The 27,981-nt window shown below is 35.1% G+C and overlaps 3 protein-coding genes across 5 annotated transcripts in view; 1 reads left to right on the top strand and 2 right to left on the bottom strand.

Annotated features, from left to right (window-relative positions):
• The window catches only part of LOC121738293 (roquin-1), a 24,265-nt gene extending 13,897 nt beyond the window's left edge, over positions 1-10,368 (bottom strand). For both annotated transcript variants that reach the window (XM_042130257.1, XM_042130256.1), the window contains exons 1-5: positions 10,289-10,368; positions 8,913-9,075; positions 7,674-7,866; positions 6,453-6,616; positions 200-337 (exon numbers count right to left, since the gene is read on the bottom strand). In XM_042130257.1, the coding sequence (XP_041986191.1) occupies positions 200-337; positions 6,453-6,616; positions 7,674-7,866; positions 8,913-9,074 (657 nt within the window). In that variant the 5' untranslated portion in view covers position 9,075; positions 10,289-10,368. The remainder of the gene's footprint in view (positions 1-199; positions 338-6,452; positions 6,617-7,673; positions 7,867-8,912; positions 9,076-10,288) is intronic.
• Positions 3,889-24,855, bottom strand: LOC121738296 (uncharacterized protein CG1161-like). Of its 2 annotated transcripts, XR_006037267.1 has the most exons (6): positions 24,624-24,855; positions 23,986-24,101; positions 22,817-22,931; positions 22,171-22,296; positions 21,681-21,884; positions 3,889-3,911 (listed from the first exon to the last, which is right to left on the bottom strand). XR_006037267.1 is itself a non-coding variant. In XM_042130265.1 (5 exons), exons 1-5 carry the CDS (start codon positions 24,675-24,677, stop codon positions 21,738-21,740), a joined length of 558 nt encoding a protein of 185 aa, XP_041986199.1. In that variant the 5' UTR covers positions 24,678-24,855; the 3' UTR covers positions 21,075-21,737. The 2 variants fall into 2 exon arrangements, 1 of the variants encoding a protein (XP_041986199.1); XM_042130265.1 differs by lacking the exon at positions 3,889-3,911 and having other exon boundaries at positions 21,075-21,884.
• LOC121738297 (uncharacterized protein CG1161-like) lies at positions 14,289-20,112 on the top strand. Its single transcript, XM_042130266.1, has 5 exons — positions 14,289-14,509; positions 14,850-14,968; positions 15,177-15,291; positions 15,431-15,556; positions 19,976-20,112. The coding sequence occupies exons 1-5, from the start codon at positions 14,456-14,458 to the stop codon at positions 20,021-20,023; spliced, it is 462 nt and encodes a 153-aa protein (XP_041986200.1). The 5' UTR covers positions 14,289-14,455; the 3' UTR covers positions 20,024-20,112.
• Positions 24,856-27,981: the final 3,126 nt, after the last annotated feature.

The following is a 27,981-nucleotide window of genomic DNA, read 5'->3' on the forward strand; positions in this document are numbered from 1 at the left end:
GTGACTCCTTCCTATTAGAGACACCATCCCAAGTGAATTGACTAGAGATGTGGTTGGGATTGGTGCCACGAATTTCCTCTTTTAGTAGAGTAGAAGAGTTTCTGCTCTGTAGTAGAGTTAGACAATCAAGGAGGTGCATGGGTGTCTCGTCCTTATCCTCGCAGAATCTGCAAGTCGTAATGCTATTAATTTATAATACCTTTCTCGACAGAGCGGAGCCGTCTTCTAACGCCAGAAGGACCAACTTCAAGACCTCCTCCTGCATAGCTGGGCCGAGGAACTGACAGCCGCGCGCGCGCACTGCCGCCCAAAGGTTCGCGCTCAGTTGTTGAGGGTTCTGGACAGGAATAATAATGATGTTTTAGTGTTCCGTACCTAATTTATATAATAGTTGGGGAGGGGAAGAGGGGATTTCGGGAGTAGCTCGAACGTGTCATATTAAGCTTGCATAGGCTTCCGACATGTGTCTAGTTATTATGGTATAGGAATCAGATTTCTCGCGTGGTGGGTAATTTTTTTTTTTTAATATTTAAAGGTCATCGGATCTGTCAGATTAAGCCCCTATCTTATAGTGTAGTATACCCCAAAGAAGCTTCCATATAAAGCACTGACGATTCAAAGGTTAGGTAAGCCTGTAGGGACATTTTAAAATATAAAAAAATTAAGCTTCATATTTTCTTAACTAAGCTTCGCAGATATTTTGCTCTGAACTAAATGATTGAGTCCTTATTATCTAAAATATATTTATAATTTACCTAAATAAGCAATTTTCTGAAAATATTTTCTTTTTGAAAACTTTAAAATGGCTGCAATTTCTGCACCCACCGCTAAAATAAAAAAACGCTCTTATTATTTTTTTATCGGCTTTACTATTAGGTAATAGTACATTAGTACTATCAGAGAAGTTGATTCCTAGGCAGATGGAAGGCCTACGTTGTTTGGTCGCGTTACGTCAAACTCACAATTTAAGGCTGTCACAGACAGAGCAGGTAATGTATATTAATGTACATTACATCCCGGGATGTATATCTTTACATTATATTAATTTATCACACACACAACAGGTAATGTAATGTATCTTTCCCTACATTTCAATGGTAGCCGCCCCGCTTGACGCACATTTCAGCTGCTGAGGTGTTATACAGGAGTCCTTATTTTTAATGTCATTAATCGTAATACTATAGACCCTTCGAGTTACTTGCTATTATATTTATGTTTATGTTGTGATGATTGTTTTTCCTTTTATGGAATGCACAATTAAATATAACAAACTCTGCATACATTTGAATCGAAAGTGTTTATGATCTATTACCACTATTATTAAAAGTAAAACTATTTTTAAATACTTTTTAGCCCGACAATTGAGCACTGGAGCAATTTTTATGTTGTTTGGCACAGATAAGAAGTAGACCACGTGAAGGATCATAGGTTATCGATTTTAATCATTTTTTCAGTGGCTATATATATTTTATAAACGTGCGACGCCGGGGCGGGTCGCTATAGTACATAATAATATAATCACAGAAATTTTTGAACATCCTATGAAGAGAAAAGATGTATATTTTACACGGAAATGTATTGAGATGTATCAAAATGTAAATGTATATCTTCATATAGCTCTGTATCTTAAGATACGAAGATGTCAAAGTCAAAATTTTTTATTCAGAATAAGTTTTTTCAAACGTTTTCCGAACGTTGTTGCTACTGGGGCCTACCACCGGTTCGGGAACTAACCCGGCGAGAAGAACCGGCGTAAGAAACTCGCACGGGGCCATCTTTTACCAAAAATATGGAAAATTACAATGTCATTATGACTAAATAAGAAATAAAAAAACTAAATACAACCAGTGTACAATATTACAATAAAATAATATACAGAAACAGCTCTGCAGGGGGCGACCTTGTTCCCACGGTGTACTATCATGTACTATTTAATACATTTGGTTTTTTTACTATTGAGTAAAATATTATTAACGCTGAACCAATGTACAATCTTTGAGAGAGCATTATTTACTTCGTCATAACACGCATGCATAACATGAATGTAAGCGATGTATCATCAGCAAATAATACTATCCCATGTTTATCTTTGATTAAGAATGGCAGGTCATTTATATAAATAAGAAATAGGAAGGGTCCTAAAATAGACCCCTGTGGGACCCCCATTTCAATTTTAAAAAACAAGTACGATTTTAGGAGGGCGAGTGCTGTGGCTTTTATGCCGTAGTGACAGAGTTTCCTTTTTTTTTTTTTTTTTTTTTGTAAGTGGCCGCAGCTGTACCCACTAAAACCCGACCGTGTTCCTACTTTCGCGCAGAACGGAGACGCGAGGGCCTATTACATGTCTTCCGTGACTTCAGTGACAGAGTTTCCTGACCAATGTTTTGTGTTGCACGCAGTCAAAAGCCTTTGAGAGATCGCAAAAAACTCTTAGAGCATCCTGCGACGTCTCCCAGGCATTAAAAATACTACTGATCAATTCAACGCCTGCGTCTGTAGTAGACCGTCCCTTTGTAAATCCAAATTGTTTATTATGTAAAATATTATTAATATTAAAGTGCGTTATTAATTGATTCAGTATTATCTTTTCACAAATTTTACTCAATGTGGGTGAGATAGATATAGGTCGGAAATTAGATGGGTCCGACTTACTACCAGATTTAAAAAGAGGTAAAACTTTACTGTGTTTCATTAGATCAGGAAATATGCCACTTTTTATACAATCATTAAAAATAGTCGCTAAGTAGGGCGCGATAACATCGATTATAGATTTAATAACTTTTATTGATAGGCCCCACAAGTTGGTAGTGTTCTTAATATTTAATAAATTAAAAGTTTTTATAATGTCTTGAGGACCTACTTCTTTAAATCTAAAATCGATATCACATTCATTTACATTTTCTTTAAGTAACAATAGAGCATCATCAGGTGAGTCCTTTAAGTTTCTTGTAATCGAAACTGGAATGTCAGCAAAAAATTTCTCAAAAGCAGTCGCAACATCATTGTCGGAAGTTATATTTTTGTTATCTATATTTAATTTAAAATCTGAGTTGTGCCTGGCGACTCTTCCAGTTTCACTTGCTATTATTTGCCATGTTGTCTTTACATAAAGTATTGAAAATATTTTTGAATTCTTAATTTTATTTCTAATTTGAATAGATTTTGCAGCCCTACAAACTTGCTTAAATATTTTAGAATATAATCTTACATAGTTTTTAAAGTGTTCAATTTGATTTACAGTTCTCTCATTATAAAGATCATACAATTTTAAACTGCTTTTCATAATACCTGGTGTAGCCCATAAACTAAATTAACAAAAGGTGAAGGTGGTATCAAAATTGTTTTTAATTAATTTGAAAAATTTACCAAATGTCATATCTGGGCTACTATGATATTCTAAATTTCCAATCTTAGATATAATTTCACCCCTAAACTTCTCAATACGTTTATCATTAATTGGGATATAAGTATGTTTGTTTTTACATACTTTTTTGAAATTTTTATCTGTCCACAGTGATCAGAGCTTAGTATGTTTATCACTTCTTTATTTAAGGGGTCTAAATTGGTAAAAATATTATTAATGCATGTAGCAGAGTTGCCACTGATCCTTGTGGGTTTTAAAAAAACAAGTATGTCTAATTATATGATTTTAACAAAGAAGTAAATCTAAAAGTGGTCGAATTATTGTCTAAAATATTTATATTAAATCTCAGGAGATCACACACAACAGCTATAATGTAAAAATATACATTATAGCTGTTGTGTGTGATCTCCTGAGGATTTCTATCGAGATCGATAGAAATCGTCAGGAGGCCGTATCGAGATGTATCGTGCTATAATATACATCTTTACATTACCTGATCTGTCTGTGACAGCCTTTACATTGAATTGACATGATCCGACCAAATGACGTCGGTCTGTCAACTGCCTAGGAATCAATTTCCCCGATGGTACATACAAAACCTACTAGGTCTCCATGACGCTCGAGTGACTACAAAAATAGCACCATCCCCTCCTCTACTATAAGATCGTGGTAGGTGAATTAAGATTTACTAATTGAAGACTTCAGTGGAAGAACCGAGAAACTAACAGTTAAAAAATTGCCGTTTTTTGCTTTAGGGCTTTAGGGCCGAAAAAATGATTTGAAATTAAATTGTGGATTTTATGTGTAGCCAATTATATTAGCCAGATAATAAAGTAGATAAGTTACAAGGTTTATTCAAACTATAATGGAAAAAAATGAGTAATTGTCCGTATAATTTAAAATATTAGTTTTGTGGTTCATCCACTCTGGTCTTCAATTATGTTCAAAAAGTATGACAATGTACCATAAGTCAATCGAGTTTTACTGAAAGAATTAAGGGCGACCATTATTAAATAGTAGGCTGTAAAGGGCCATATAAATCTATATTAAATCAACAATGTATTTACAGTGTTTAATTGAATAAGGATTAATGCCGTTTTTGTTAAAATCGTTTCGAAAATTAGCCATTATTTGTCGTTAAAAGTAAATGACAAAAAACTGTTGTTCTGGGATATCCATAAGAGATAGACAAATTATACCATCGCGGAATTTTCTGTAGACCTTTTCATTATACTTGGTACATTATTTTGATAAATCTCGTAGGGTTCAACCTGCGTTTGCAATGTAAGCGGAAAATATGTAACTATTGACGACATCACATTGGAAACCCCAACAATAACAGTATTTCTCCACTATTTAACGAATGTTATTATACTTAAAAACCTTTCTCTTGAATCACTCTATCTATTAAAGAAAACCGCATCAAAATCCGTTGCGTAGTTTTAAAGATTAAACAAAGAGACATGAGGGAAAAAAAAGCGACTGTGTTTTATAATATGTATATATTTTATTACAATTATTATGTTTCACACAACCGGTTTCGATATGATCAGGTGTTGATATTTCCGACGCGACGCCGCGCTTTTAGCTCGCAAGCGCGCCGGCCAGCGTCTAAATACCTACTGCCAATGCGCCAACGCCCGTTCTACACATTGGGCCAGTGGCTGGGCCAGCGCACTCGCCAACGCGCTTGCCCATGTGAAGAGCCGGTATTTGGCTGAGACCAAATGTAGTTAAATCGTACGTGGGAGAGCCATGCTTCGGCACGAATGGGCCGGCTCGACCGGAGAAATACCACGTTCTCACAGAAAACCGGCGTGAAACAGTGCTTGCGCTGTGTTTCGGCGAGTGAGTGAGTTTACCGGAGGCCCAATTCCCTTCCCTATCCTCCCCTTTTATCCTCCCCTTTTCCCTTCCCTTCCCATCCCTACCCTCCCCTATTATCCTATTCCCTCTTAAAAGGCCGGCAACGCACCTGCAGCTCTTCTGATGCTGCGAGTGTCCATGGGCGACGGAAATTGCTTTCCATCAGGTGACCCGTTTGCTCGTTTGCCCCCTTATTTCATAAGAAAAAAAAAAATCTCAGGTGATACTTATAACTCACTCTTAGTTACCTGGTGCTGCAGTATCATCTCAGTAATGCGGACTAAGTGACATTTAATGAGATTTAACTAGATTTGGTCTTCGGCTGAGACCAACTCTAGTTGAATCTGTGATACCGTACTTAAAGGCCTGTATTCACTTTGATTAGTGTGAGTGTAGAAGATTAGTGCCGGTGCTTAGTGATTAGGAGAAAATAATAGACTTGTACTTATCAGTTGCTTAATGGCCAGTATTCACATTGATTAGTGATAAGTGCAGGTGATTAGATATTTGAAGAAAGTGTAGACAGCGACTATTTGTGCAATGATTAGTTGGCTGCCTAGTAAAGTGATTAGAAGCGTGTTCTATTTTTTGCGAGTGCAAGTGCGAGTAGTCACGTCCCGCGTTCCTTACCCCTCACTCGCAGCGTGCCTGACACTAAACACGTGTGGACAGGCAGTGTTTGTTTAGTGTTAAGCTAGTGTCGGACGCTCGTGTTGTTTTGCAAAAATGGCAATGTGGACCGAAGACATTACCTATAAATTTGTGCAGGCGTAGGTATTTTAAACATAAATGCCTTTACAACTGTAGAGCCGCTCGCTACCTACAAAATAAAGGGAGCCCAAGATGCGGCACTTTAACGTATAGCACCGCGTTTAATACTTCTTTGAGTACTTATTTAATTGCAAGCTTCTCGATGTCTGTCCATACTCACTGGTTGACAGCTACGAGTACAACTGAATTTACCAAATAGAGCCACTAAACAAGAATTGGACACTACTTGCACTATACACCTACACTCCACATCCTCAAATACTAATCACCTGCACATTCATTAGAGCGTGTGCAGGTGATTAGTGTAAATTATTACTGATTAGGAGAAAATAAAGTACTTGCACTAAACAGTCGCTGTCCATAGTCCACACATACTTTCTCATGATTACTAATTATCTGCACTTATCACTAATCAACCTGAATACAGGCCTTAAGACTCCCTCCTAGTTACCTGGTGTTGCAGTATCAATTCAGTGACAGTCCTCTCGCCCAGGGATCTGGCTGCACGCGCCGCTCTGCCCCTGCCCTCCTCATCGGTGACGGCGCATTGCAGCAGCGTCACCAACTTGCGCTGCATCGGCCGCGACAACCGGTTGCCGGATAAATTGCTGCCCGCTGTGATGAAGAATGTAACATTATAGGGCTTTGTAATGTAAGCAGTAGTTAGAGGAAAGACTCAATTACCCATTCTGTACTAATATTATCTATACTAATATTATAAAGCTGAAGAGTTTGTTTGAACACATTAATCTCAGGAACTAATCTGGTCCAATTTGAAAAATTATTTTAGTGTTAGATAGCACATTTATCGAGGAAGACTAATAGAAGCGAAGAAACAGAGGAAAATGTGGCAAAAACGGGGAAAATTATTTGAGCTTGTCTCACAAACTAGGGAGCAATTTTTATGCTATTTGGCACAGATAAAAAGTAGACCACGTGAAGAATCATAAGCTATTATTTGTGGGCTCATTTGTCTATAAATTTCCACATCTAGATCGGTAGTGAAGAATGTAGTTACAATGCATGGCGACGTACAATGTTGTTATATCGTGACGTACATTTTACGTTAGAGTAGGTTCGCATGGCACAATCCTGCACGTTTTTTTGCAGTATACGTCTTAACATTCATACGCCGATTGTAATGCAACAAATCGTGCAGTACAATCGGTTCTATATTATACATTGTATGCGCTAGTATTTATTCGTTAGGACGTATACAGCAAAGAAAACGTGGGAGAGCCATGCTTCGGCACGACGAACCTTAACGTAAATTTACACGTCACGTCAACGTACCGTACCACGTTACCGCACCGTTCCACGTTGACGACTTCGTGACGTGTTCGTGATTTGTATGTAAAACAACGCAGTTGCGCGCTGCGTCGACGCAACGCTGACGCAACGCGCCGTGTGGACAGGCTCTTATTGCGCAATGAGGGTTTTTGATATTCCGTTTGCGTTTGCTTAGGGTCTATCGTGTCAATCAGTTGTCGTATATCACGATATAGCTGTCATATTCACGATATAGGTGTCATAATATGTATATTTGACATGAAAGACCTCTGCGGCTTAAGAGCTCCATCTAGTGGCAAATGAAATATTGAAAGCCCTCACTGCGCACGATTCGGCGAGGCGTTCCACACCCCCATATATGTTATTTTTAGGTGGAGCTTACCATTGCTGCAGAGCTTGAGGTATATGGCGAGGTGTTCAAGGCATCGTACTATGACGTCGTAGGCCTGCCGCTCGTGTTCCGGCAGCGCCTGTATGCAGGGCGGGTGGTAGGGCTGCGCCGGCGGCGTGTACCCGACGAGCTTTAGCAACGCCGTGTTAACCACCAGCTCTTCGGGCTCCGATTGTATCACTGTCTGTAACGACACATCACATTTAAGTTGACATAAAATGAATTACATTGAAGTTGGCATGACTCATGCCAACTTTCATTTAAGGTAATCCATAATACGTTTTATGACGTAATTTCGCCATGGTGTGTTATCACTCATCAGTAATTTAAAATACATTGCAGGCGTATAAGTGTCTAAACACACTAGGCTGAAAAAATGCAGCCGATGTTTGGCATACGTCAGCAATGCGCTATGCGTTATATTGTATGCGTAACGCATTGCGAGCGTAATCATGCCGAACTTCGGCAGCGTATTTTCGGCCTAGTGTGTTTAGACCATAAACCTACAGTATATATTAAGTCTATGGTTTAGACACTGACTAGGAACATCTGACACTTCATTGTCAATCGCGGTTTATATAGAAAATGACAAGTTTTTTGACAGGGAGTCAATGACCACTACTGTCATGAATCATGATGCCCTGAGTACACCTTAGTCTTTTTTACTTGTGCAAAACATTGCTATCAAGTAAGATGTGGTAAAGACAGAAGCTGTAGGTATTAATATATAGTATACTAGCTATTTTACCGAGCTTTGCTCGGTATTTGATAAGACATGAATAAAATGACATTTCTAAAAATGATTCCTAGCTAGATCGATTTATCGCCCCCGAAACCCCCTGTATACTTTAGTATACAGGGGGTTAGGAATCGGCTCCAATGATTTTCATGAAATTTATTTCATGAAAATCATTGGAGCCGATTCCGAGATTTCAATTATATATATTACAAGAATTGCTTGTTTAAAGATATAAGATTATGTAGGATTTTTTATTTACAGAACACTACACATTAAAATATGAAGGGATGTATTGTTATAATACAAAACTTGTTATAAATTATAATAAAGTCCTCATACTGCTGTAAAAATTACTTTGTTACAATAATTTTATTTCTTAAATATATATCATTATTAATACTTCGATGCGGATTCCAGGAAATGCTATTGTATTCTATTGTTGTCGTGATCACCTGTGCTCTTATGAGGCTTGAAGAATTAAATATATGTACCTGGTCGAAAGGGCATTGTTTTCTGTGGAGGTGTTTAAGACAATGGCCGCAGAGCGTGTGGCCACATCCAAGGCTGATAGGACTCCGGGGTGGTGGACCAAACTCTCGGCAGCACACTGGACAATTGAGATAGTCCGTCCATTGCGGCGCCTGAATTGGCATTCTGCAACAGCACAATTCTTTTCAGTTGAATTCAGTTTCTTATGCAAAATATAAAATATGAAATTTATTTTTATTAGATTGATTTTCAATTTGTCAACTTGTTGTCAACAGACTTGAACCATAAATTAATATAAAAGAATATAATTCGTGTGTACAGGCTTGACACACAAAAATCTGTCATCTTGCCTAGTGTTTGTGTTGTAGTGTGTGTAATGATTTATTTGTTAAAAAAAATGTGTAATAAAATAACTGTGCAAAATTTCATTCACCTACGTTTCCCAATTTTTCGTCAAAAGGGATACAACGTTTTTCGTTCACATTTTAATATTATGATGATAAGAATAGCAAGAATGTCTTGGGAAATAACATTATTATTTAATCAATAATGAATTATGGCCCAGACTGGCACAAGCTAAAAATATTTTCTTCATCAATGAAGTCCTTATATTACATTTCCCCTAAATATTAGTAAGTATGTTACAATTATTTTTGTAGTATCATTGTCATGATTTTTCCATCTTCACTTATTTCATCAGTCTTTACAAACACTTCTTACATATAGAAATTTTGATCAAAGGCATGCCAGTTAATTAGGCTTTGGATTACCCAAAAAGGTTAATGTATACCCTGTAACCACTATATTATTTTATCCAAGTAAAAGCTAGTGTCCCGAGAGAGCTTATCAATATTTTGAAATAAAACCATCACAGGTGTATTAATTATACACAATAATATTATGCGATACTATTCTACCACCATGACACATTAATTAATGTTTTTAATACATTCACGTTCTAAACATTTTAAATCAAATATTTTTCCTTTGTTGTTTAAGCACATACAACACGAGAGGTGTATTTTAAGATTGCGATAACTGGCGAGTTTACTGCACGTAATGTAAATATGTAAAATGTATTATTGTCCCGTCATTGATGCTCTATGTGTCATGGTGGTAGAATAGTATCGCATAATATTTATTTAGAATATAATTTTAGCACCACAGAGATAACAGGACGACAGTTTATATTGTTATTAATAAAATAAAAATAGATTTAACAACAACTTATCTAGATTAGTCTAAAATTCTGACGTGCAAAAATTGCCACCTAGGCAGTCGATACGGACTAGATAAGCCCCGCAGCTGAAAGTGGACATCAAATATATTTTTATATTTTTAATAACACTAATGGCTGGTGCACTTTTTATTAAATTACCTTATTAATAACACGAACACTCATCACAAAAATAACACATTTATTTTCTTCCCACTTCAAATCATGATCCGTCAGCAGCAGTAAACATAGACTAGAATACCATAGACTTTTTTTTTATTCGTCCCGGTCGGGACAGGCAAAAGGAGATAGACTATAGAGCATAAAATTTTGGGCACAGCCGCAGAAAATATAAAGTTAGAAGAGTTTTAACTTTTAATCTGTGGTTTTGACTTTTGACTCTCTAGTCCCGTGGTCGTCAAATTGCGGGCCGCGGGCCGCATGCAGCCCGTGGCCGTTATTTGTGCGGCCCGCGACAAGGCGGTAGTTGATTCCCTGGTACATTTTTATTTCTGCATATGTTTTTAAATTGACAATAACCGCATATTATTCATAAGAGAATTATAAAAATAATTATCTATTTGGGCCCTTTTTCACTTCACAATTTTAGAAAATATTTTGATTTGTACTTTTCTAACCTAGGGAATCAACAAAGCTGATAGAAAAAAGCTTTTTCAGTTATATAAACATGTTCAATTTAAATATAAACATGTGTAAAATTGACTGCAAACTAAACTTGTTCGTTAAAAGTTTAATTAAAACCAAATACAATTAATGGAAAATGAATTGATTTGAAATATTTTGACTTTAAGAAAATGAGGGATTTTCCTATATTTTTAATTTGATTGTCAAACAGTTTCTAATTCAGTAACTAGATGGTGTATGGGTAGACAACTATCGATAATAACAGGGAATACCAACAATAATTGCTACAAAACAGAACAGATTTTGTGACCTCCTTCCATGATGTTTAGAGGGCTACCGAACCTCCCACCCTGCGCACCCGCAATCACGTGCTTCTTATAACTAGGGAGGTACGAGCCTCCAAGTGGAATATAGGGAATTACTATGTGAGCCAGGATAAATCTTAAAATGACTTTTTCTATTTATATAACGAAATGTATATTAATTTACAACTTTTTTATAAATATTTTGTTCATGCTCTAACGATTTAATTACTTTTAAATTAGAATTTCATCGTATTTGTGATATTTTTTTGGGAATTTATGGTGAATTCTGGGGACAGGGCATGACTAGGTAATCAATTTTGGAATCTTTAAATTTATTTTAATTATACTTACAATTAAGTTTTTCTGAAAAACCATGGAAAAACCTAAGTGGCCCAGTTAGATCACACCTTATAATATTACAATAAAAAAAATACAGAAGTCTATTTATGTAACTCTGCGGGTACTTTATAAGTTTAAAATACGTCCGGACAACTAAATTTTGCGGTTTGGAGAAATAGCCTTAAGGGGGGTATTACATTATCATTTATATAATATGATCATTTGATCATATCTGCATATTACATTATCATATTTCATTGATCCTATTTTACGTCATATGTGGTTTCAATAGCCAATGGAGAGCGCTAAAGTCAGGGTTACTAGATCTCAGAGAATTCGATTTGTCAAAAGACATCGTCATTTTTAATATGGCTTGTTTTTTGTTATTTCAGCAAGATTATCCAAGTATATAATTAGAAAAATAATCACATTACATTATTTGAAACATATTAACGAACAAAAAATGAAAAATTCTTTTTTATATTAAATAATTACTAGCAACAACTATTTCTATGACCGTATTGGATCCAATCATAGATAAAGTATTATAGTAGTAGATGTAGTCTTAGCCCGTAATCGCGTGGCCATTTTGTGCTTATTTTCATACAAGTAGTGTGCGTTTATTTTCTTGAATATTTTTATTTGTCGATCATTTCGAAGCACATTATGATACAGGAAAGAAAGTCAATTAGTTCATGATATCGATAAACTATAGTTCAAGTGATGAGAATCCGTAAACACACGTAAAAAGCTATGCAATTTTTATAGCCAAATTCTTAATTGATGTGACATTTTTAGCACTAATGCCTTATATAGCACGAATAAGGGGATAATAAACTTATAAATTATCTTTTTAATTTACAAAAATACCGATTGCAAAGCCCAAAAAACGTCGTTGAAAACTTACGTATTTAATGTTAAATCCACGTGTTTGAGGCATTCTTAGGCCATTCTTATGGTTTATTATTTAGCGGAACCACAAAACTCAACAATATCTAGGATTAAATATTCACTAAAAACCTTTATTAACACTTTTATTACATGCAATCAATGAGTTTCGAATATCATTGCATGCAATATGCAGACCGACTCCTTTGTTATGTCCTAGTAAGTAGGACATAACATTGCACGCTTTTGACGCTTATACACCGATATAAGGCTCTCTCCAGTCTATAGTACCTCAATGGATCCAATCTCTCAGCAAATGTCAAAAATCTATGATCAAGGAAGAAATGAATCATATGTCTATATTACATTATCCAATATCATTGACTTAATGATCTCGGATCCAATATATATGATAATCTAATATCCTCCTAAATGAACGTGGCGAAAATAGGAGCTAATGCTGCCATCATACAAAAAAAGCATTTTTGACAGTTCTCGTTTACCAGCCTCCGCCCTCGTTCTTATAAAGATGTTTTAAAGCCTTGTCGCACTTTAGTGTGGAGCTTCTCTTGAAACGCCCTTCACTGTTCACCAGTATTTATTATGTAACCTATATGCACAGTTTTTGTACGTGACCTCAGGAAAAACTATATTTTTATCATTTTTATTGATTCTCTGTACATCCTTTTTATTTTATGAACGTGGCGACTGGCGAGACCACGGTATACCCGTAGGCTGTAGGTGCATATTTATTTTAAAAAAATTAATTGTCAACTTCAAATTAGAGAAATCGAATTTGGAAAACAAAAAGAAGATGAAGAAGAAGGGAGTTTTTGGGAGAATGTGAAAGAGTGATGTTGTGTTTTTATATTATTTTCCTAAAATTGTGTTATCTGGGTTTTTAATGTGTAATATTGGTAGGATATTAACCATTAAATATTCGTTATCGTGCACAAGTGTGGGAAAGTGATGTAGTAACCAGAAACGTGCTCTTTTGTGTTCCCTCCAAAACTCCATCAAAAGTTTCAGTAAAGCGTCCTACCACTTTACTGAATCGACCGACTTGACTTCTTGACTGTATTGACTTTATACTTAGACTTTGACTAGACTTTGGACCTGACTGACCTGACGATAATATATAAAAAATTGTAATAAAGAATATTGTTTTCCCGCCATAATATTATACTCGACACTGGCCATGGTTATAGCCGAAGTGCCATTATATGAAAAAAAAAAAAAAAGATGAAGAAGAAGTTGACTCTAAGTTAACCTCCGCCAGGAGTAAATGTCAAAGGGAATGTCATATACTACGTAACAAGAGGTCGGACTTATAAGAAAAAAAATTAACATTTATTATTTTTTTAAATTGAAACTAAAGTTAAAATTTTTAAGAGCAAAGCCTTCCACTCTAAACATACCAAAAATGAAAAAAAAAAGAAATGAGCTCAAATAAATGTTTTATTTCAATAAAAAATATTGTACATAGCTAAATAAACACAAAACAATAAAACAGATTTAATCTACAAGGTTTAGGCAACAAATTTATTTTTATTTATTATTTATTTATACAAATATGCAAATAATCACTATGACATACTTTGTATTAGAACACGGTATGACATAGTTATGTTTTGCTTCAATTTATCAATATAAGGTTATATTTACATTTTACAATGGCTTACCTTTTTTTTTCAATAATTAATCCACTAATTTACAATTTTTGAAAGAGTTGCTACAAAATAATTTTCACTAACTAAAAATCGAATTTTGAGTTTTAAACTTCTTCTTCGTCTTTTTTATCAACCAATCACAGTCGATCTTGCTTAAAAATTGTACAGATTATCCAACTTAATTTAGTTGCTACGTTTAAATTTGGAACCCAATTTTTTTTTGTTCGAAAGTTTCACCCACCTGGTAAATGTGTTCTGTGAAGTTAACCAACGTCACTCACTAGTAAAATATGTTCGTATTTCGTAAACATAACCAAGATATAACCCTAAAATTTGTTTTTAATCTTTAATTAATTCAATATTGCTGATCAACTTGGAGTTTATTTGTGATATAGTAATGATTCATAAAATATTTCATAAGACCGAAAAATAAATTATGCCATAAAATATTTTTCTACGACTGCGTACATGAAAGATTCAGAATGAAAAGAAAGTTATTTCTTATATACTTTTTCTACTTGCATTCTTGTGTTTTGGTAATTACTTTGCACCCCTTTTCTCACTTTTTACAACATTTGATTTCTGACTATATGTACTATAGTTGAAAGTTGAAACAGTCTATAGTCATAATAATATTTAAGTTTCATTATGAAATAGAATGTATCTCAACAATTATTATTATAGTTTGTTTACATGATAGAACGCCAAGTTGTGGCGCATCATCTTGTTTGAATGTTTAAAATATTTAAAAAATCACGAGCTACCAATTTGTAATTACAATAAACTTTTGTACAAAATATTCACCAAGTTACAAAATTTATCATCAACTGACTTGAACACAGGCAAAATTTTAATTTAATTTAATTAATATTTTAGGCTCAAATGTATGAGGATAAACGATGCCGTTGTGTATGCCCAAATCCCAGTTCCATTATAAATAGTACAATCAAGACTGACCGGACACTTTATATTGCATATGTGCCTCCCAATCAGTGGTAAGCTTAAACATTTTTGAAGTTTGTCCTGTTACATCAATTATTACATGGGAGAAGTATCTATCAATTATTAATTTATATTACAAAATACTTAATACTTTTGCTATTTTTACTTGAAATTATAAGTACCTATTTATGATTTGTTTTGCTTGAACTATCATGAACAGGATGTTTCTTCAAAAGTTAATGTTTCTCTACAATTTTTTAGTAACTGTGATGGTGTTATATTGCCTAGAGTTAGTAACAAAGTCAAGGATAATGCTGAAATTTTCTGTCCAAGATGTGAATGTAAATACGAAACTAGAAACACTACTATTATAATGGTAACTATTATTTACATTTTATACCACATTGCTTTTATTTTAATTTGTTCCTAATATTTTAAATAATTACTACTTGACTCTAGTCCTGTAGCTGTTCCAGTTATATAAAACTTGTATTTGAATTTTAAAAATGTTACAGGTTGTGGTAATATTAGTTGTGTGGGTGCTAATGTTACTCTCTGGATATTTGGTGTTTCTTGTGATATTGGAAATGCTGGTAAATAAAAAGAAGTCCAAAATGTATCATGTTCAAACTACTGATGAAGTGAGTATAAAGTACTGGCCACAAAATAGTTGCAGCCACTGGAGGCTGGTGCTGAACTGGCACTGTATCAATGCAAATAGCCTATATCTATTATTTACATTGATATAGTCCTGGCGCAGCTCTGTAATTCAGGAGTGCTGGCACCAGCATTGCCAGATTTTTTTTGTGCCAACTTTGGAACTTTTTGAGTAAAAAAAGTGGGATTCTTCCGTTGAAAGCGGGACATAGTAAGAAAACATATGAAATCAAAAAAAATCGAATATTTATCTTTATTTGACTTAAAATTACATTTACGTGACAATAAATAGCAATAGTAGCCATAGAAAATCCATGCGACTATCTTCCACACTCTTAAGGTTCGCGCTCACTTTGTCGGCGCGTGCCGGGGCTTGCCGGGGCGGATCGGGCTCAGCGCAGCGCAAAATGCGCTATAGCACACTATTGCCGGGCCGGGCCGCATCGCATTGTGGGATTTTGAATACTTTGGATAGCACCATGTGACCACTCTTAAATCACTAATGACTCGATATACAAAAAACGCTGCTATATTCTACTAAAATCTACTGGACCGTGTTTTAGATTCTACCGAAAATCTACATTTATTAATCAATGTATTCTACGTAGTTGAAACTAAAATATATATATTTTTTTAAATTTAATTAAAGGACTTTATCGTAAACGATAATGCCGTCCTTATAGGTATTCAATACAAATTATAAAAATTGAAAATCAACAAATCAGCCTCATTCCAAACATACTATGTGGTCTAGATATATCTCTTAAACATCTCTGGGGTGTTTAAGAGATATATCTAAAATCTTATATAATATTTTAGCAGCCTCAGAAGATGGATCAGCCAAGATACTGTTAATACTGCCTACATTATAATAATCACTATTGAGACGTGACCTCAAGTCTGCGCCCCGGACACACTCCGTCAGTATATGGACAATGTCATCTTGTATATTGCAGATCTCACATAAAGGATTGGGAGCTTTACCCATAAGAAAAGCAAACTTCTTTGACGGAATGTGCCCGGCGCGCGGCGCGCAGTCGTAATGCCAAAGTTAGGTAGATCCTTTCTATTCAACCCGCATTGACCGATCCACGTCCTGTAGGTGCTTAATTGTGGTTTGATAGTTGCGTACCAAATACGTTTTTCTTTAGATCTTTGATTGAAGTACTCCCGCCAATCTTCAAATCATTTCTTTTTAATATATGGAAAGAAGTCGCTATACAATGGTTCCACGTCAATCGGAGTACCGTCAGCGATGGCTTCTCTGGCCAACCTGTCTACAATTTCATTAGCCTCGATATTAATATGCGATGGAATCCATTGTATGGCGACTTCTTTCCCATTCCTTCTCAAGTTTAGATTGTCCTCCAATATAGAATATCGGTGTACCTCGTGAAGACGAGGTGCATCGAGCCAAATGTTGTAAAGAACTTTTTGAATCCGTAAATATAACAAACTTTGATTGATTTATCGAATGAATGTAAGAAATAGCTTTCGATATAGCGGTTAACTCGATCGTCATAATAGACAAAACATTGGAAGCAATTCTAAACTTAAAATGGCAATTAATATGACAGTCGAAAAAGGCTGCGCCCGAACCGGCCTGGCTTTTTGAGCCATCCGTGTAAATTTTATAATGCGAAGAGTAATCACTCAAAATATACCTGGTACACAATTGTTTTAAACTATAAATATATATATGAAATATATTCTTTGTTATATTTAAATTACTAGGCCAGGTACTCATCGAAAACATTTCAAGTGTTTCTGAATAATTATAAATGTGAAGACCTCTTAGTTCTTTATGTAGATTAATTAAGTTAGGCTCCTTCCTCACCGACCAATAAGAAGAACGCCTACTCGTACATATCTCTTCTAAAATATTTAGTGTTTTAATATTACAAATTGATTTCGATCTAAGCCAATACTTTCCAGCTAAATATTTTCTTCTTATACCTAGGTAAAAGTGAAAATGTTTAGATAATGAAAAACGGCTTAATGTAGAAAGTTGACAATACTTTTATTGTTTTTAGAAGTAATCTCCGTTTCTCTCTACACATCGTCGCATTCGATGGAACCACCGAAAAAAAACAGTGGGCCCAGTCTTCCTTAGGGATCTCTTTTGTGGCATTTTCGTACGTTTTCATCGCATCTTCAGGGCTCGTAAAGCGAGTACCTCGAATTTTATCTTTATTTCTTGAGAATAAATTAAAGCCGCAGGGCGCCAGGCCAGGACTACATGGCGTATGACTCAATATCTCAACACGTGCCATAGTCAAATATTCAACAGTCCGTCTCGCGGAGTGCGCTGAAGCATTGTTGTGGTGAAGGAGTGTCCTGCTTCGAGGGCGCTGCTGTCGAAAATTTTCCAAGACGACAGGCATATAGCGATTGACATACCATTTTGCAGTAACTGTCCTTTCATTTTCTAGCACAACTGTCGCAAAATTACATTTCCGACCAAAGAATGAGGCAATCATCTTTTTGCCTTGACTTCTTCCTTTCTTTACCTTAGTTGGCCAAACCTCGAAAGGAAATACCCCTTGAGCTAGATTGTCTTTTGGTTTCGGATTCGTAGCAATATATCCAGCTTTCATCACCTGTGAGGTTGTCAAATACAGCATTTGAGTCACCGCCGTTGAACTTATCCAACATTTGGCGACACATTTTGTCAGTATGTTCCGGTTGTCTTCTTTTGTTGAGTCTCATTAGGTACCTATTTTATTTTAACATCACTCCTAACGTTGGCCAATAATTCTTCTGTCGAAATTTCTTCCTCGATTCCCTTAATCACTCCATAGGAAGTTTCGACCTCAGAGGTTCGTTGGTGTTTCCAACCCAACTTCCCGCTCACAGGGCACGAAGTAAATTTTTGTAGTGAAGCTTCATTTTCAAAAGATAATATCACCTTATAAAAGTTAACATACTTCACACGAGAAATCCCCATTATATTGTATTGCTTCAAAATTTTAGCAAATGCAAATTATCTAGGCATTTTTCTTTGCAAGTTATCGTTAAGCCTAATGAATACGCCTCACTATCAGAACTTTCTTTGTACCCAACTCTACGCTGTTTTACTGTCGTCCATTCATTTGTAGTTCCGTCATCTTCCTCTCTCATCCTCTTTTTACTCGACATCGATCTATGTGTATTTTCCGTCTCCTCATTTTGTATAGTACTTCTCAGCTGCATCGTATCCTCATCTTCCTCAATACTTTCATTCAAGTATTCAATCTCCTCGTGATTACACTCGCTATTAGTTGCCATATCAATCACAAAATATATCGGGCAACGCGGCCACAGAAGCGAGCTGTGACCGCGCCGAAGTAATCGCAATAGGTACTAATCGAATATTATCGAACACCGATATGCGCACACGTCTAACACTCACGAACTGAACTAAAATAAAATTAAAATGTTTATATGGACTGTCTTCACTATGCATTTTAATTTTTTATATCATTTGTTATATAATATTGATCTTCTATTAAAATTAACAAGGATTTTGGACTACTAAATCGTCATTCATTTGACCTCAAATCTACCAAAAAGTGGAAATCTATGTGAAGTGTGGTCGCACTGTTGCCGGGGCGCAGCGGGTTTGTCGGGCCTTGCCGGGCGTTGTCGCATTGACGGAAATCCGCTGCGCCCCGACACAGTGTGCGATACGCACATCCGCTTCCATACAAATTGTATGGAGGCGGATTTTTGCGATGAGCCCCGGCACGGCCTGTCTCAATGGGCTCACTCCTTTAAGGCGTGGATCCACCGCAGCGCACGGAGAGACTACGCACGTGCGTCAAGCTTCGATTTGCAAGAAAATATATGTGACTGTGTCCACGCACGCACGGACACGCTAGGTATCAATTGACGTGGCTTACTCGAATATGGTGCACACGTAGCTCAACGCTGGCTACTCTATACATGCTGTACACAGGATGCACGGAAGCTAAGAGCATGTAAACTACGTAACAACAAGTACATAGTCGTGAGGAACGTGTTTGTATAGCGTGTGCTGCAGTGGAAACGTTGACCCACGTAGTCAAAGAAATAAATACGTGCACCGTTTGGCTCACAGCGTGTGCCGCGGTGGATCCGCGCCTTTACCTTCATTACGCACCTATCTTTCTCAACACACTGAGTGTACGTTCGAGTTACCCCGAAAAGCGGGACTTAGCCTGTCCCGCGCGGGACATTTAATTTTGATGTAAAAATCGGGACGTCCCGCCAATATCGGGACGTCTGGCAACGCTGGCTGGCACCCTCTTTGCATCAATGTAAAAGCATTATTAGTTTAAATTTATAAAGAATAAATGAAAAAGAACAATAATCTTTTTAATTTTTATTAAAAAACAGTTTAACAATACAAGTATGATTTTGCTTAACTAAAACTTACATTTCAGGCTCAAAACCCTCTTATACATGGTGAGGATTTAGAAGATAATTTATGATTATTTTAAACAAGGTATTAATTATTGTTATCTAGTATTATTACTTACTAATAGGTGTTGTGTCAAATAATGATATTTTCATTACAATAATATATTAAAGATCTCATGTAAAATATATCTTTATAAAAAGTATATAAAACAATACTTTTATTATGTAAAAATTATAATGCAGGAGAATAAATTATGTTACTCATTACATTTTTTTCTTCTTGAACCCCTATTATACCGTTTTAATTCCTTCTATAAACAATAAGGTATATCGGAAAAGAAATCAAGGCAACATTGAAGATGGACTGAGTGAGAAGAAAATGAGCAGGGTTGCCAATGCTAATTATCATATTTCCCCAAAAAATCATGGTCTAATTCCCCAAATTGGGGACAAAATTTTACTGATTCCTCACACATTTGTTGCTAATTATTGAAAAAGATGTCAAAATGTTAAAATCCCCGCATTTTCCTCACATAATGCCAATCCCCAATTAATCCCCAATCAACTTGAAATTCCAGTTTGGGATTTTCCCCACAAAACAACACTGAAAATGAGAAATATTTTATTGCTGTAATGTACCTTAATTACAAGATAACTCTAACCGCCGTAGTCAGGGACATTTAAGATTAGGCTTCAATTTAATAAAGAGTTTCACATATAATATTGTATGGGCTTATTTAATTTTTTTGAATTAATTACATTTAAGTAATTAATGTTCCACTCTGAGTGTGGCACACGGCAGTTAGCATAACTACAGTCTGTCAAAAAAGTCATGAAATTAAAAAGTGGCAACATCGTAGTGTCATCCCTTTCAAATCAATCTAAGAAAAAAGGGATGACACTACAATGTTGCCACTTATTAATTCATGACTTTTTTGACAGACTGTAACTGCCACATTCAGAGACAAATAATTATATTAAAACTGTAATTAAATGAAGATTTTGACATAAGTCATACATTATTTGTCAATTTACTCATTACACTGATGAATAATTAAATGTCTCTCTTACGGCCGTAATATTTTATTGTAATTTTGGATTGATAAATGTTCATCACAATAATTGTATTTTTATGATAACTATTGTAGTATTTTTAAAAATGATAGAAGGCCAGTTAAAATTCGAACCTATCTCGAATTGAAATCAATATATCCCCCAGTTTTTGAGATCTTATATTGGCCAAGCAGTTCTTCATATTTTTTATTTTTGTAATATTGCCCATCAATACAAAAGCTTAGCTACCAATCTGACTTTAAAATATACTTACATCAATAATGTATCATTTATGATTTAAAACTAAAATATATTTTTTGGGATTCATACATAATTCTCAATTTTAAATATTCCCATTGATTTTTGAAAATCACAAAGTATTTGGTTAGGGAATTGTTGTTCTGTATTAATTTACTAGTCATTACAATATACCATAAGAGAAATATCATAGGCTTTAGGACCTACTTTATCTGGATTGTGTCGGATTATGTCAATTATTGTCAACTGTTAACATGAACCGATTAAATAATGTGAGTTCAATATTAGCCTATGTATCAATTTCTCTGAAAGTACTATCAGAGAAGTTGATTCATGGGGGACCTACGTAGTTTGTTCGCGGTATGTCAAACCTGGCCAACAGATCACTATTAACATTGAATTGACATGATCCGACATGTGGGTCTGTCAACTGCCTGTGAATCAATTTCCTCCATGGTACATATTACAAGAGCTCTAGTTTAACATTGTGTGTCTATCATATATGTTACGCCGCTGTTCCCGTACCTGTCTCTTCCACTTATCTTGTTGATGAGTCACACGATTGAGAACATTTCCTCGAGAGCCCATTTGCTGCGAAGGTCCACTTATAGAACCCTCATCCTGTGAAGAGAATAATATGATTTGATTGTATAGTCTGTCATATTTGTGATACTGAATTGTAATCTAAATAAATTAATGCGACACTAATGCATCATCAATCGTCATCTAACTATAACTAAATTGATAGTAAAAAATAATTTGTAAAAATACAGTCCCTTAAATTGTACAAAATTTGATATTGGCCTATAATCATTTCTTGATACTGGGTATGCAGATTAGATACAATTTATATTTAAAGTATCATTTGATCATAGCGTTGTGTGAAAATAGGTACATTCATACTCACATCTTCATTGGTGTGCTCTTGGTAAGAAGCTTTAGCCCTTTTGTTGATGAGTGGATCGAGGCAAATCAGGAATCCCATGTACGCCACAAGCAGCATGATTACCCAGATGACAATAATTACAACTACCTGTAAAAATAACAATTGTCAAGCTAAGAGGAGGAAAATATAAGTTTTTGGTTTATATTTTACTAGGTGACCCGTGACACCCAAAACTCCATGGAGACAGTTGTTTATCACACAAGAAGTGTAAATTTTTTCAGAATAAAAGTATCCTTTCTCCTTTCCCCCAACTATTATATATTTATATATTTCCATATATAAATATATAATAGTTGGAGTTATAATGGTATGGAAATATATAAATATATTTATATATTCAGCAAAATCAGTTCAGCCGTTTGAGCAGGAAGAGGTAACAGCCTGACAGACACCCTTTCACATTTATAATATAAGTATGGATGGACACCATCAATATTTTGTTTTTTTCTTCTAAATGTTATTAGGACACAACATTTTAATTTTTAGAATGGAGCTATTATAATTTTTTTTATTGCATGCTACAACTCTTAAGTCGCAATGGGCCTACAAGCACTTCGGCCTAATTATACAATACAATAAACCTTATGTTGTTGAAACTTTGACAAACCTTGATTATAGTTGTATTCCTATTTTCATATTTGCACTCACATCTGGGACAAAACTCTTGTTCTCTGCCATTTATGATTTCACCCACACGAGGCAAAATTACTCCATCACAGTTGCTGAAATGAATTTACTTTTAGTTCAAGTGATTTTCCTACCTTATAAAAAGAACAAAAATGCACTTGTGTCAAATCTTGCTTTTGGCTTTTTTTCACAATGATAATAATATGAAAAACTAAGTTTTTCAGGATAAAAACTACAATACTATGTAATATGTACCATTGCAGAAATTGATTCATATTATGGTCAGGCTAAGTCAAATCAATGCCCATGGACACTCTCAGTATCAGAAGAGCTGCAGGTGCGTTGCCGGCCTTTTAAGAGGGAATAGGGTAATAGGGGAAGGTAGGGAAGGGAAGGAAATAGGGGAGGGTAGGTAAGGGAATAGGCGCCGATAAACTCACTCACTCGGCGAAACACAGCACAAGCGCTGTTTCACGCCGGTTTTCTGCGAGAACGTGGTATTTCTCCGGTCGAGCCGGCCCATTCGTGCCAAAGCATGGCTCGGGAGAGCGGTTGGATTATATCAATTACACGGGGGAACGTGTAATTGATATAATCCAACCAAATGACATACATAGGTATGACATACATAGGTTTGTCATCTGCCTATGAATCAATTTCTCTGATGCTACCTCTGACTTAAATTATTTCCATACCAAATTTCATCTAATACAGTGTTTCCCAACCTTTTTCAGCCACGGACCCCCAGGAAGTCAAGCACAGTTTTCACGGACCCCCTTAATAAAATAAACAGCAAAAATTGGATTACGTATGGTCCAGACATGACACCATGGACCACAGGTTGGGTAACACTGATCTAATAGATCAGTGGTTAAAGTGGGGAAAGACATACAGATTCATAATATTGGTATGTATGGATAAGAAAAATATAGGTCTACCAGAATCTGATGGCAAATTTTGACAGCAGATTTTCAAAAAATATCCTTGATCATTGGATACATTTTTATATTTGCATGTTTCACATACAGAATAAGCCGCTAAAGGAAACAAAGGATCAAATTGTTTTATTCCTATTACCCCGGTATTGCTAGTCAATTTATTTTCCCACTTTTTGCCATCAGATTCTGGTAGACCTATAATAACACTAACCATTTGTTTGGAGGCACATTACCAATGTACAATTTACGATCTGAACCAACTGTATTGTTTAATACGGCTGCTGGACTAGGGCAGACACATTTACATCTCTTGTCTTCATAAGAAGCCTGAAAGAAATTTATTTTAGTAATTATCATATCAAGTTTCAGTTTTTGTGGTTTATGGAGAGAGTATATTTTTAATGACATGTGTGATTTATGAAAACAAATAAATAAAAGTGTATGTATTGTATGATGTAATAGATAATCATACAAAGTTGTATTATAATCTAAATTCATGACGTCCGTTGAGACAAGGGCACAAGTTCTTTTGAAAGTGTTGAGTTGATTAAATTTAGAATAATTAGTATACTTTATTAAATTATGTTTTCACATATTGCCTAGCTATTTTTTTGGAAAAATAATCATAGAAAGGGCTCTGACAGTAATAACATTACATAGTTAAATGCTTGTTATATTATTATCAATTACATATAATTGCAGACCCACAAATTGCATGTTAACTCTTGACACAGAAGAAGAGTTTGCAACCATTGTTGTTACAACAATATGTTTGTTGGTGACCTTAGTTTCATTAAGATCATTCAGCATTGTATTGTAAGATGTAAATTCAACACAATATATACATACCGAGACTAATGTCGAGCCAATAACAAAAACAAGAAAAATAAACTTCAAATACATGATGAAAACTTTGGATAAAATCTATAATATTAATTAATACGTTGCACCAATTTTAGCACAAATGGAAAAACATTCCGAGGTCCGAAATTATTTTTTGATTACACAATACTTATACAAGTATAGAACTCAAAATATCTATGTTCAATTTTCAAATGCAAGTCGCCATCACGAAATTCGTAAATAAAATGTCACGACGCCATTTCCTATAATTCCTATACGTCAGATGTCAGAAGTGACAGAAGTCGTTGTCTATGGTATTTTGGCTGTATGGGCAACGCTCTCTTTGCCTGAATTAAAAAAAATATATGTCTATGGTATTTGTTTTTTTTTATCTAATATACATTTAAAAATAAGTCGGGTTTTCCTTCCTGACGCTATAGGCTATAACTCCAGAACGTACGAACATGGAAACAGGGAAAATCATTTTATGGCAAAACAACATTTGCTGGGACAGCTAGTATAATAATATTATGATAACAGTTTTGGATCATCTATGATATAATTAAAGGAAGAGTGAGGAAGAGAGAGGAATAGAGGATTCCTATTTCCTATTATATGCATTTAAATAATATTAATAAAACGTGGTGTTTTTACAAGTTTTGTAATAAATTTGTCAATGGACTGCCATGGGACTGCCAATTAAAAAGTTGACACTAGATCTAACTAGATGGCAGCACCGAATCAATTTCGTAATGTAATTGTTGAGATTTTATTTTCGGAAAGATGAATCACGTACGCCAGTGAGCCTTGCGGGGCTAAAATGGTCACATTTAGTTCCTCTCAATCAATTCAGCAAATGAATTGTCAAAACTGACAAATTTCAAATTAGTACGAATTACTAGATATGAATTGCAAGCAGACTTGCATTTTGCGATTTTAAAAAGAATTAATCATAACATGATTCATTATATGATTCTTTATAGCCTGAAACGCCTGAAACGGCTGAACTAGTTACATAATATATATTATATAGTTCAGCCGTTTTCGAGTTTTAGCGTTACTAACATAATTGAAAATCCATTTTTATCTATATATATAAAAATGGATTTTCAATTGTGTTAGTAACGCTATAACTCGAAAACGGCTGAACGGATTGGGCTAATTTTAGTCTTAAAATATTCGTAGAAGTCCAGGGAAGGTTTTAAAGTGAAACGAAGTTCACCGGGACAGCTAGTATTATATAAGTATATACGTAAAACTCGAAAACGGCTGAACGGATTGGGCTAATTTTAGTCTTAAAATATTTGTAGGGAAGGTTTTAAAGTGGTCACGAAGACAAAAAAACAAAGACGCTTTTTTTCCCTCATGTCTTTTTGTTCCCATTAATCTTTAAAACTACGCAACGGATTTTGATGCGGTTTTCTTTAATAGATAAAGTGATTCAAGAGGAAAGTTTATAAGTATAATAACATCGATTAAATAGTGGAGAAATACTGTTATTGTTGGGGTTTCTAATGTAAATAATTACATTTTTTTCCGCTTATATTGCAAACGCAAGCTGAAACCTACGAGATTTATCAAAATAATGATGTACCCTTTTTTTACGTCTGTGGATGTACCAAGTATAATTGTACACATTGAAAAGGTCTACAAAACTCCGCGATGGTTTAAGTCTATCTCGGATATCCCACAATAACATTTTTTGTCATTTACTTTTTACGACAAATAATGGCTAAATTTTTAAGAAATTTTAATAAATACAGCAATCCTGATCCAATTTAACACCTTAATTAATACAATATTGTTGATTTAATGTAGATCTATATGGCCCTTTGCAGCTTATGATTTACTTAAATGAATATTTTCGAAGATATTACAGATTTAAAAATTGCGGGACGTAGCTTTTGCTTTGGCGACGGGTAGTAATGAATCTTACTTAAAAATCAAAACTACTGAATCGATTTTTAATTGTCGCAAGATTGGTCGCAAGCATGTCGCAAGATAGGTTAGGTTAGCATTTAGCAATAATATTGTAAGTATTTTTTTTTTAATTTGGTCCTTTACTTTGCTAATTGATAGTCATTACCATAGACTTAATATATACTTGGTCATTACTGCGAGTATGGTAACAGGTACCTACCTAAGTTGTAATCTGTACCAACAACAACGAATTCGATACACTGTCAAATAAAAATTAAAATATTTATTTAAAATTTTAGAGTAGTTTATTTTCAGAAAATATAATTTTATTTTCTCAGAAACAGTAATAAAAGTTTCCTGTAAGCCTGTTTACAGGTTCACTTATTTACTATTTATGTATTGTAAACATCGTACAAAGGAAGCGGTCACACAGGAGCAGACCGCTGCTATTCAAACTTGGGCTTGTGTTCAAAATATGACAATGCTTCGGCATACACCGATGTGAGCATACCTTTAGGTACAACGAGGAGCGCTAAAATGCCGCAAAATTCAAGAAATGGGTAGGTTTGGTGTGGTCATAGAATGCATACGTAAGATTGATATAATTAAATAATAATAATAATTAATGGTTTTTTTCTGTTTAGAGGAAAATGTGGAAAAAAACGAGGAAAATTATTTGAAAGGGAAAAGATAAGAAGTAGACCACGTGAAGGATCATAGGCTATTTTTGTGGACTAATTTGTCTGTGAAATATCTAATTTACGCGGGCGAAGCCGCGCGGAACGTTATATTTCGGGTGGTCACGACATCACGCGTAAACGCCTGGACCCATTTTGCTGAAATTTGGTATAAAGATACTTTGAGTCCCGAAAAAGAACATAGGATACGTTTTGTCCCGAAAAAATGCACGGTTCCCGCACAATATACTTTTATGATTTGCGCGTAAACTATTCAATCTATTTGGATGGAATTTGGTATGGAGATACTTTGAGTCTCGGGAAAGGACAAGGAATACTTATTTTGTCCCGGTAAATGTACGGTTTCCGCCCAATAAACTTTTATGATTCTCGCCTAAACTATTTAATCTATTTTGATGAAATTTGGCACGGAGATTGGAGATACTAATTTGAATCTGGGACAAGGAATGTTTTTTGTCCTGGAAAAATACGCGGTTCCCACACAATATACTTTTCTGATTTGCGTGCAAACGATTCAATCTATGTACGGGTAACGGGAACAACTATATAAACTAAAGTCCACGCGGATGAAGTCGCGGGCAACAGCTAGTTTTATTATAAAAAAAACATCATTAATTTCGCCAATATTATTTTATTTTATTGGAGTGACTAAATAAGTACGTCACCATGGCAACGTCCATCGCTATCCCGTCGCACAAACAATGGTCGCCGTCAGTCACGAGTTGTAATAATTTACTATTATTTAT

This window comes from Aricia agestis, chromosome Z (assembly GCF_905147365.1).
Source record: "Aricia agestis chromosome Z, ilAriAges1.1, whole genome shotgun sequence".
In the NCBI taxonomy this organism is placed as follows: Eukaryota; Metazoa; Arthropoda; class Insecta; order Lepidoptera; family Lycaenidae; genus Aricia; species Aricia agestis.

What these genes read in the sequence shown, in the direction of transcription:
- LOC121738297 (XM_042130266.1), top strand. Translation starts at nt 14,456, where the DNA reads ATGAAAAGAAAGTTATTTCTTATATACTTTTTCTACTTGCATTCTTGT. An exon ending in ACTTGCATTCTTGTGTTTTG is followed by an intron (nt 14,510 to 14,849) that starts GTAATTACTTTG and finishes TTAATATTTTAG; the next exon opens with GCTCAAATGTATGAGGATAA. An exon ending in TATGTGCCTCCCAATCAGTG is followed by an intron (nt 14,969 to 15,176) that starts GTAAGCTTAAAC and finishes ACAATTTTTTAG; the next exon opens with TAACTGTGATGGTGTTATAT.
- LOC121738296 (XM_042130265.1), bottom strand. Translation starts at nt 24,677, where the DNA reads ATGTATTTGAAGTTTATTTTTCTTGTTTTTGTTATTGGCTCGACATTA. An exon ending in GGAATACAACTATAATCAAG is followed by an intron (nt 22,297 to 22,816) that starts GTTTGTCAAAGT and finishes TTATTTTTACAG; the next exon opens with GTAGTTGTAATTATTGTCAT. An exon ending in AAGAGCACACCAATGAAGAT is followed by an intron (nt 21,885 to 22,170) that starts GTGAGTATGAAT and finishes TTCTCTTCACAG; the next exon opens with GATGAGGGTTCTATAAGTGG.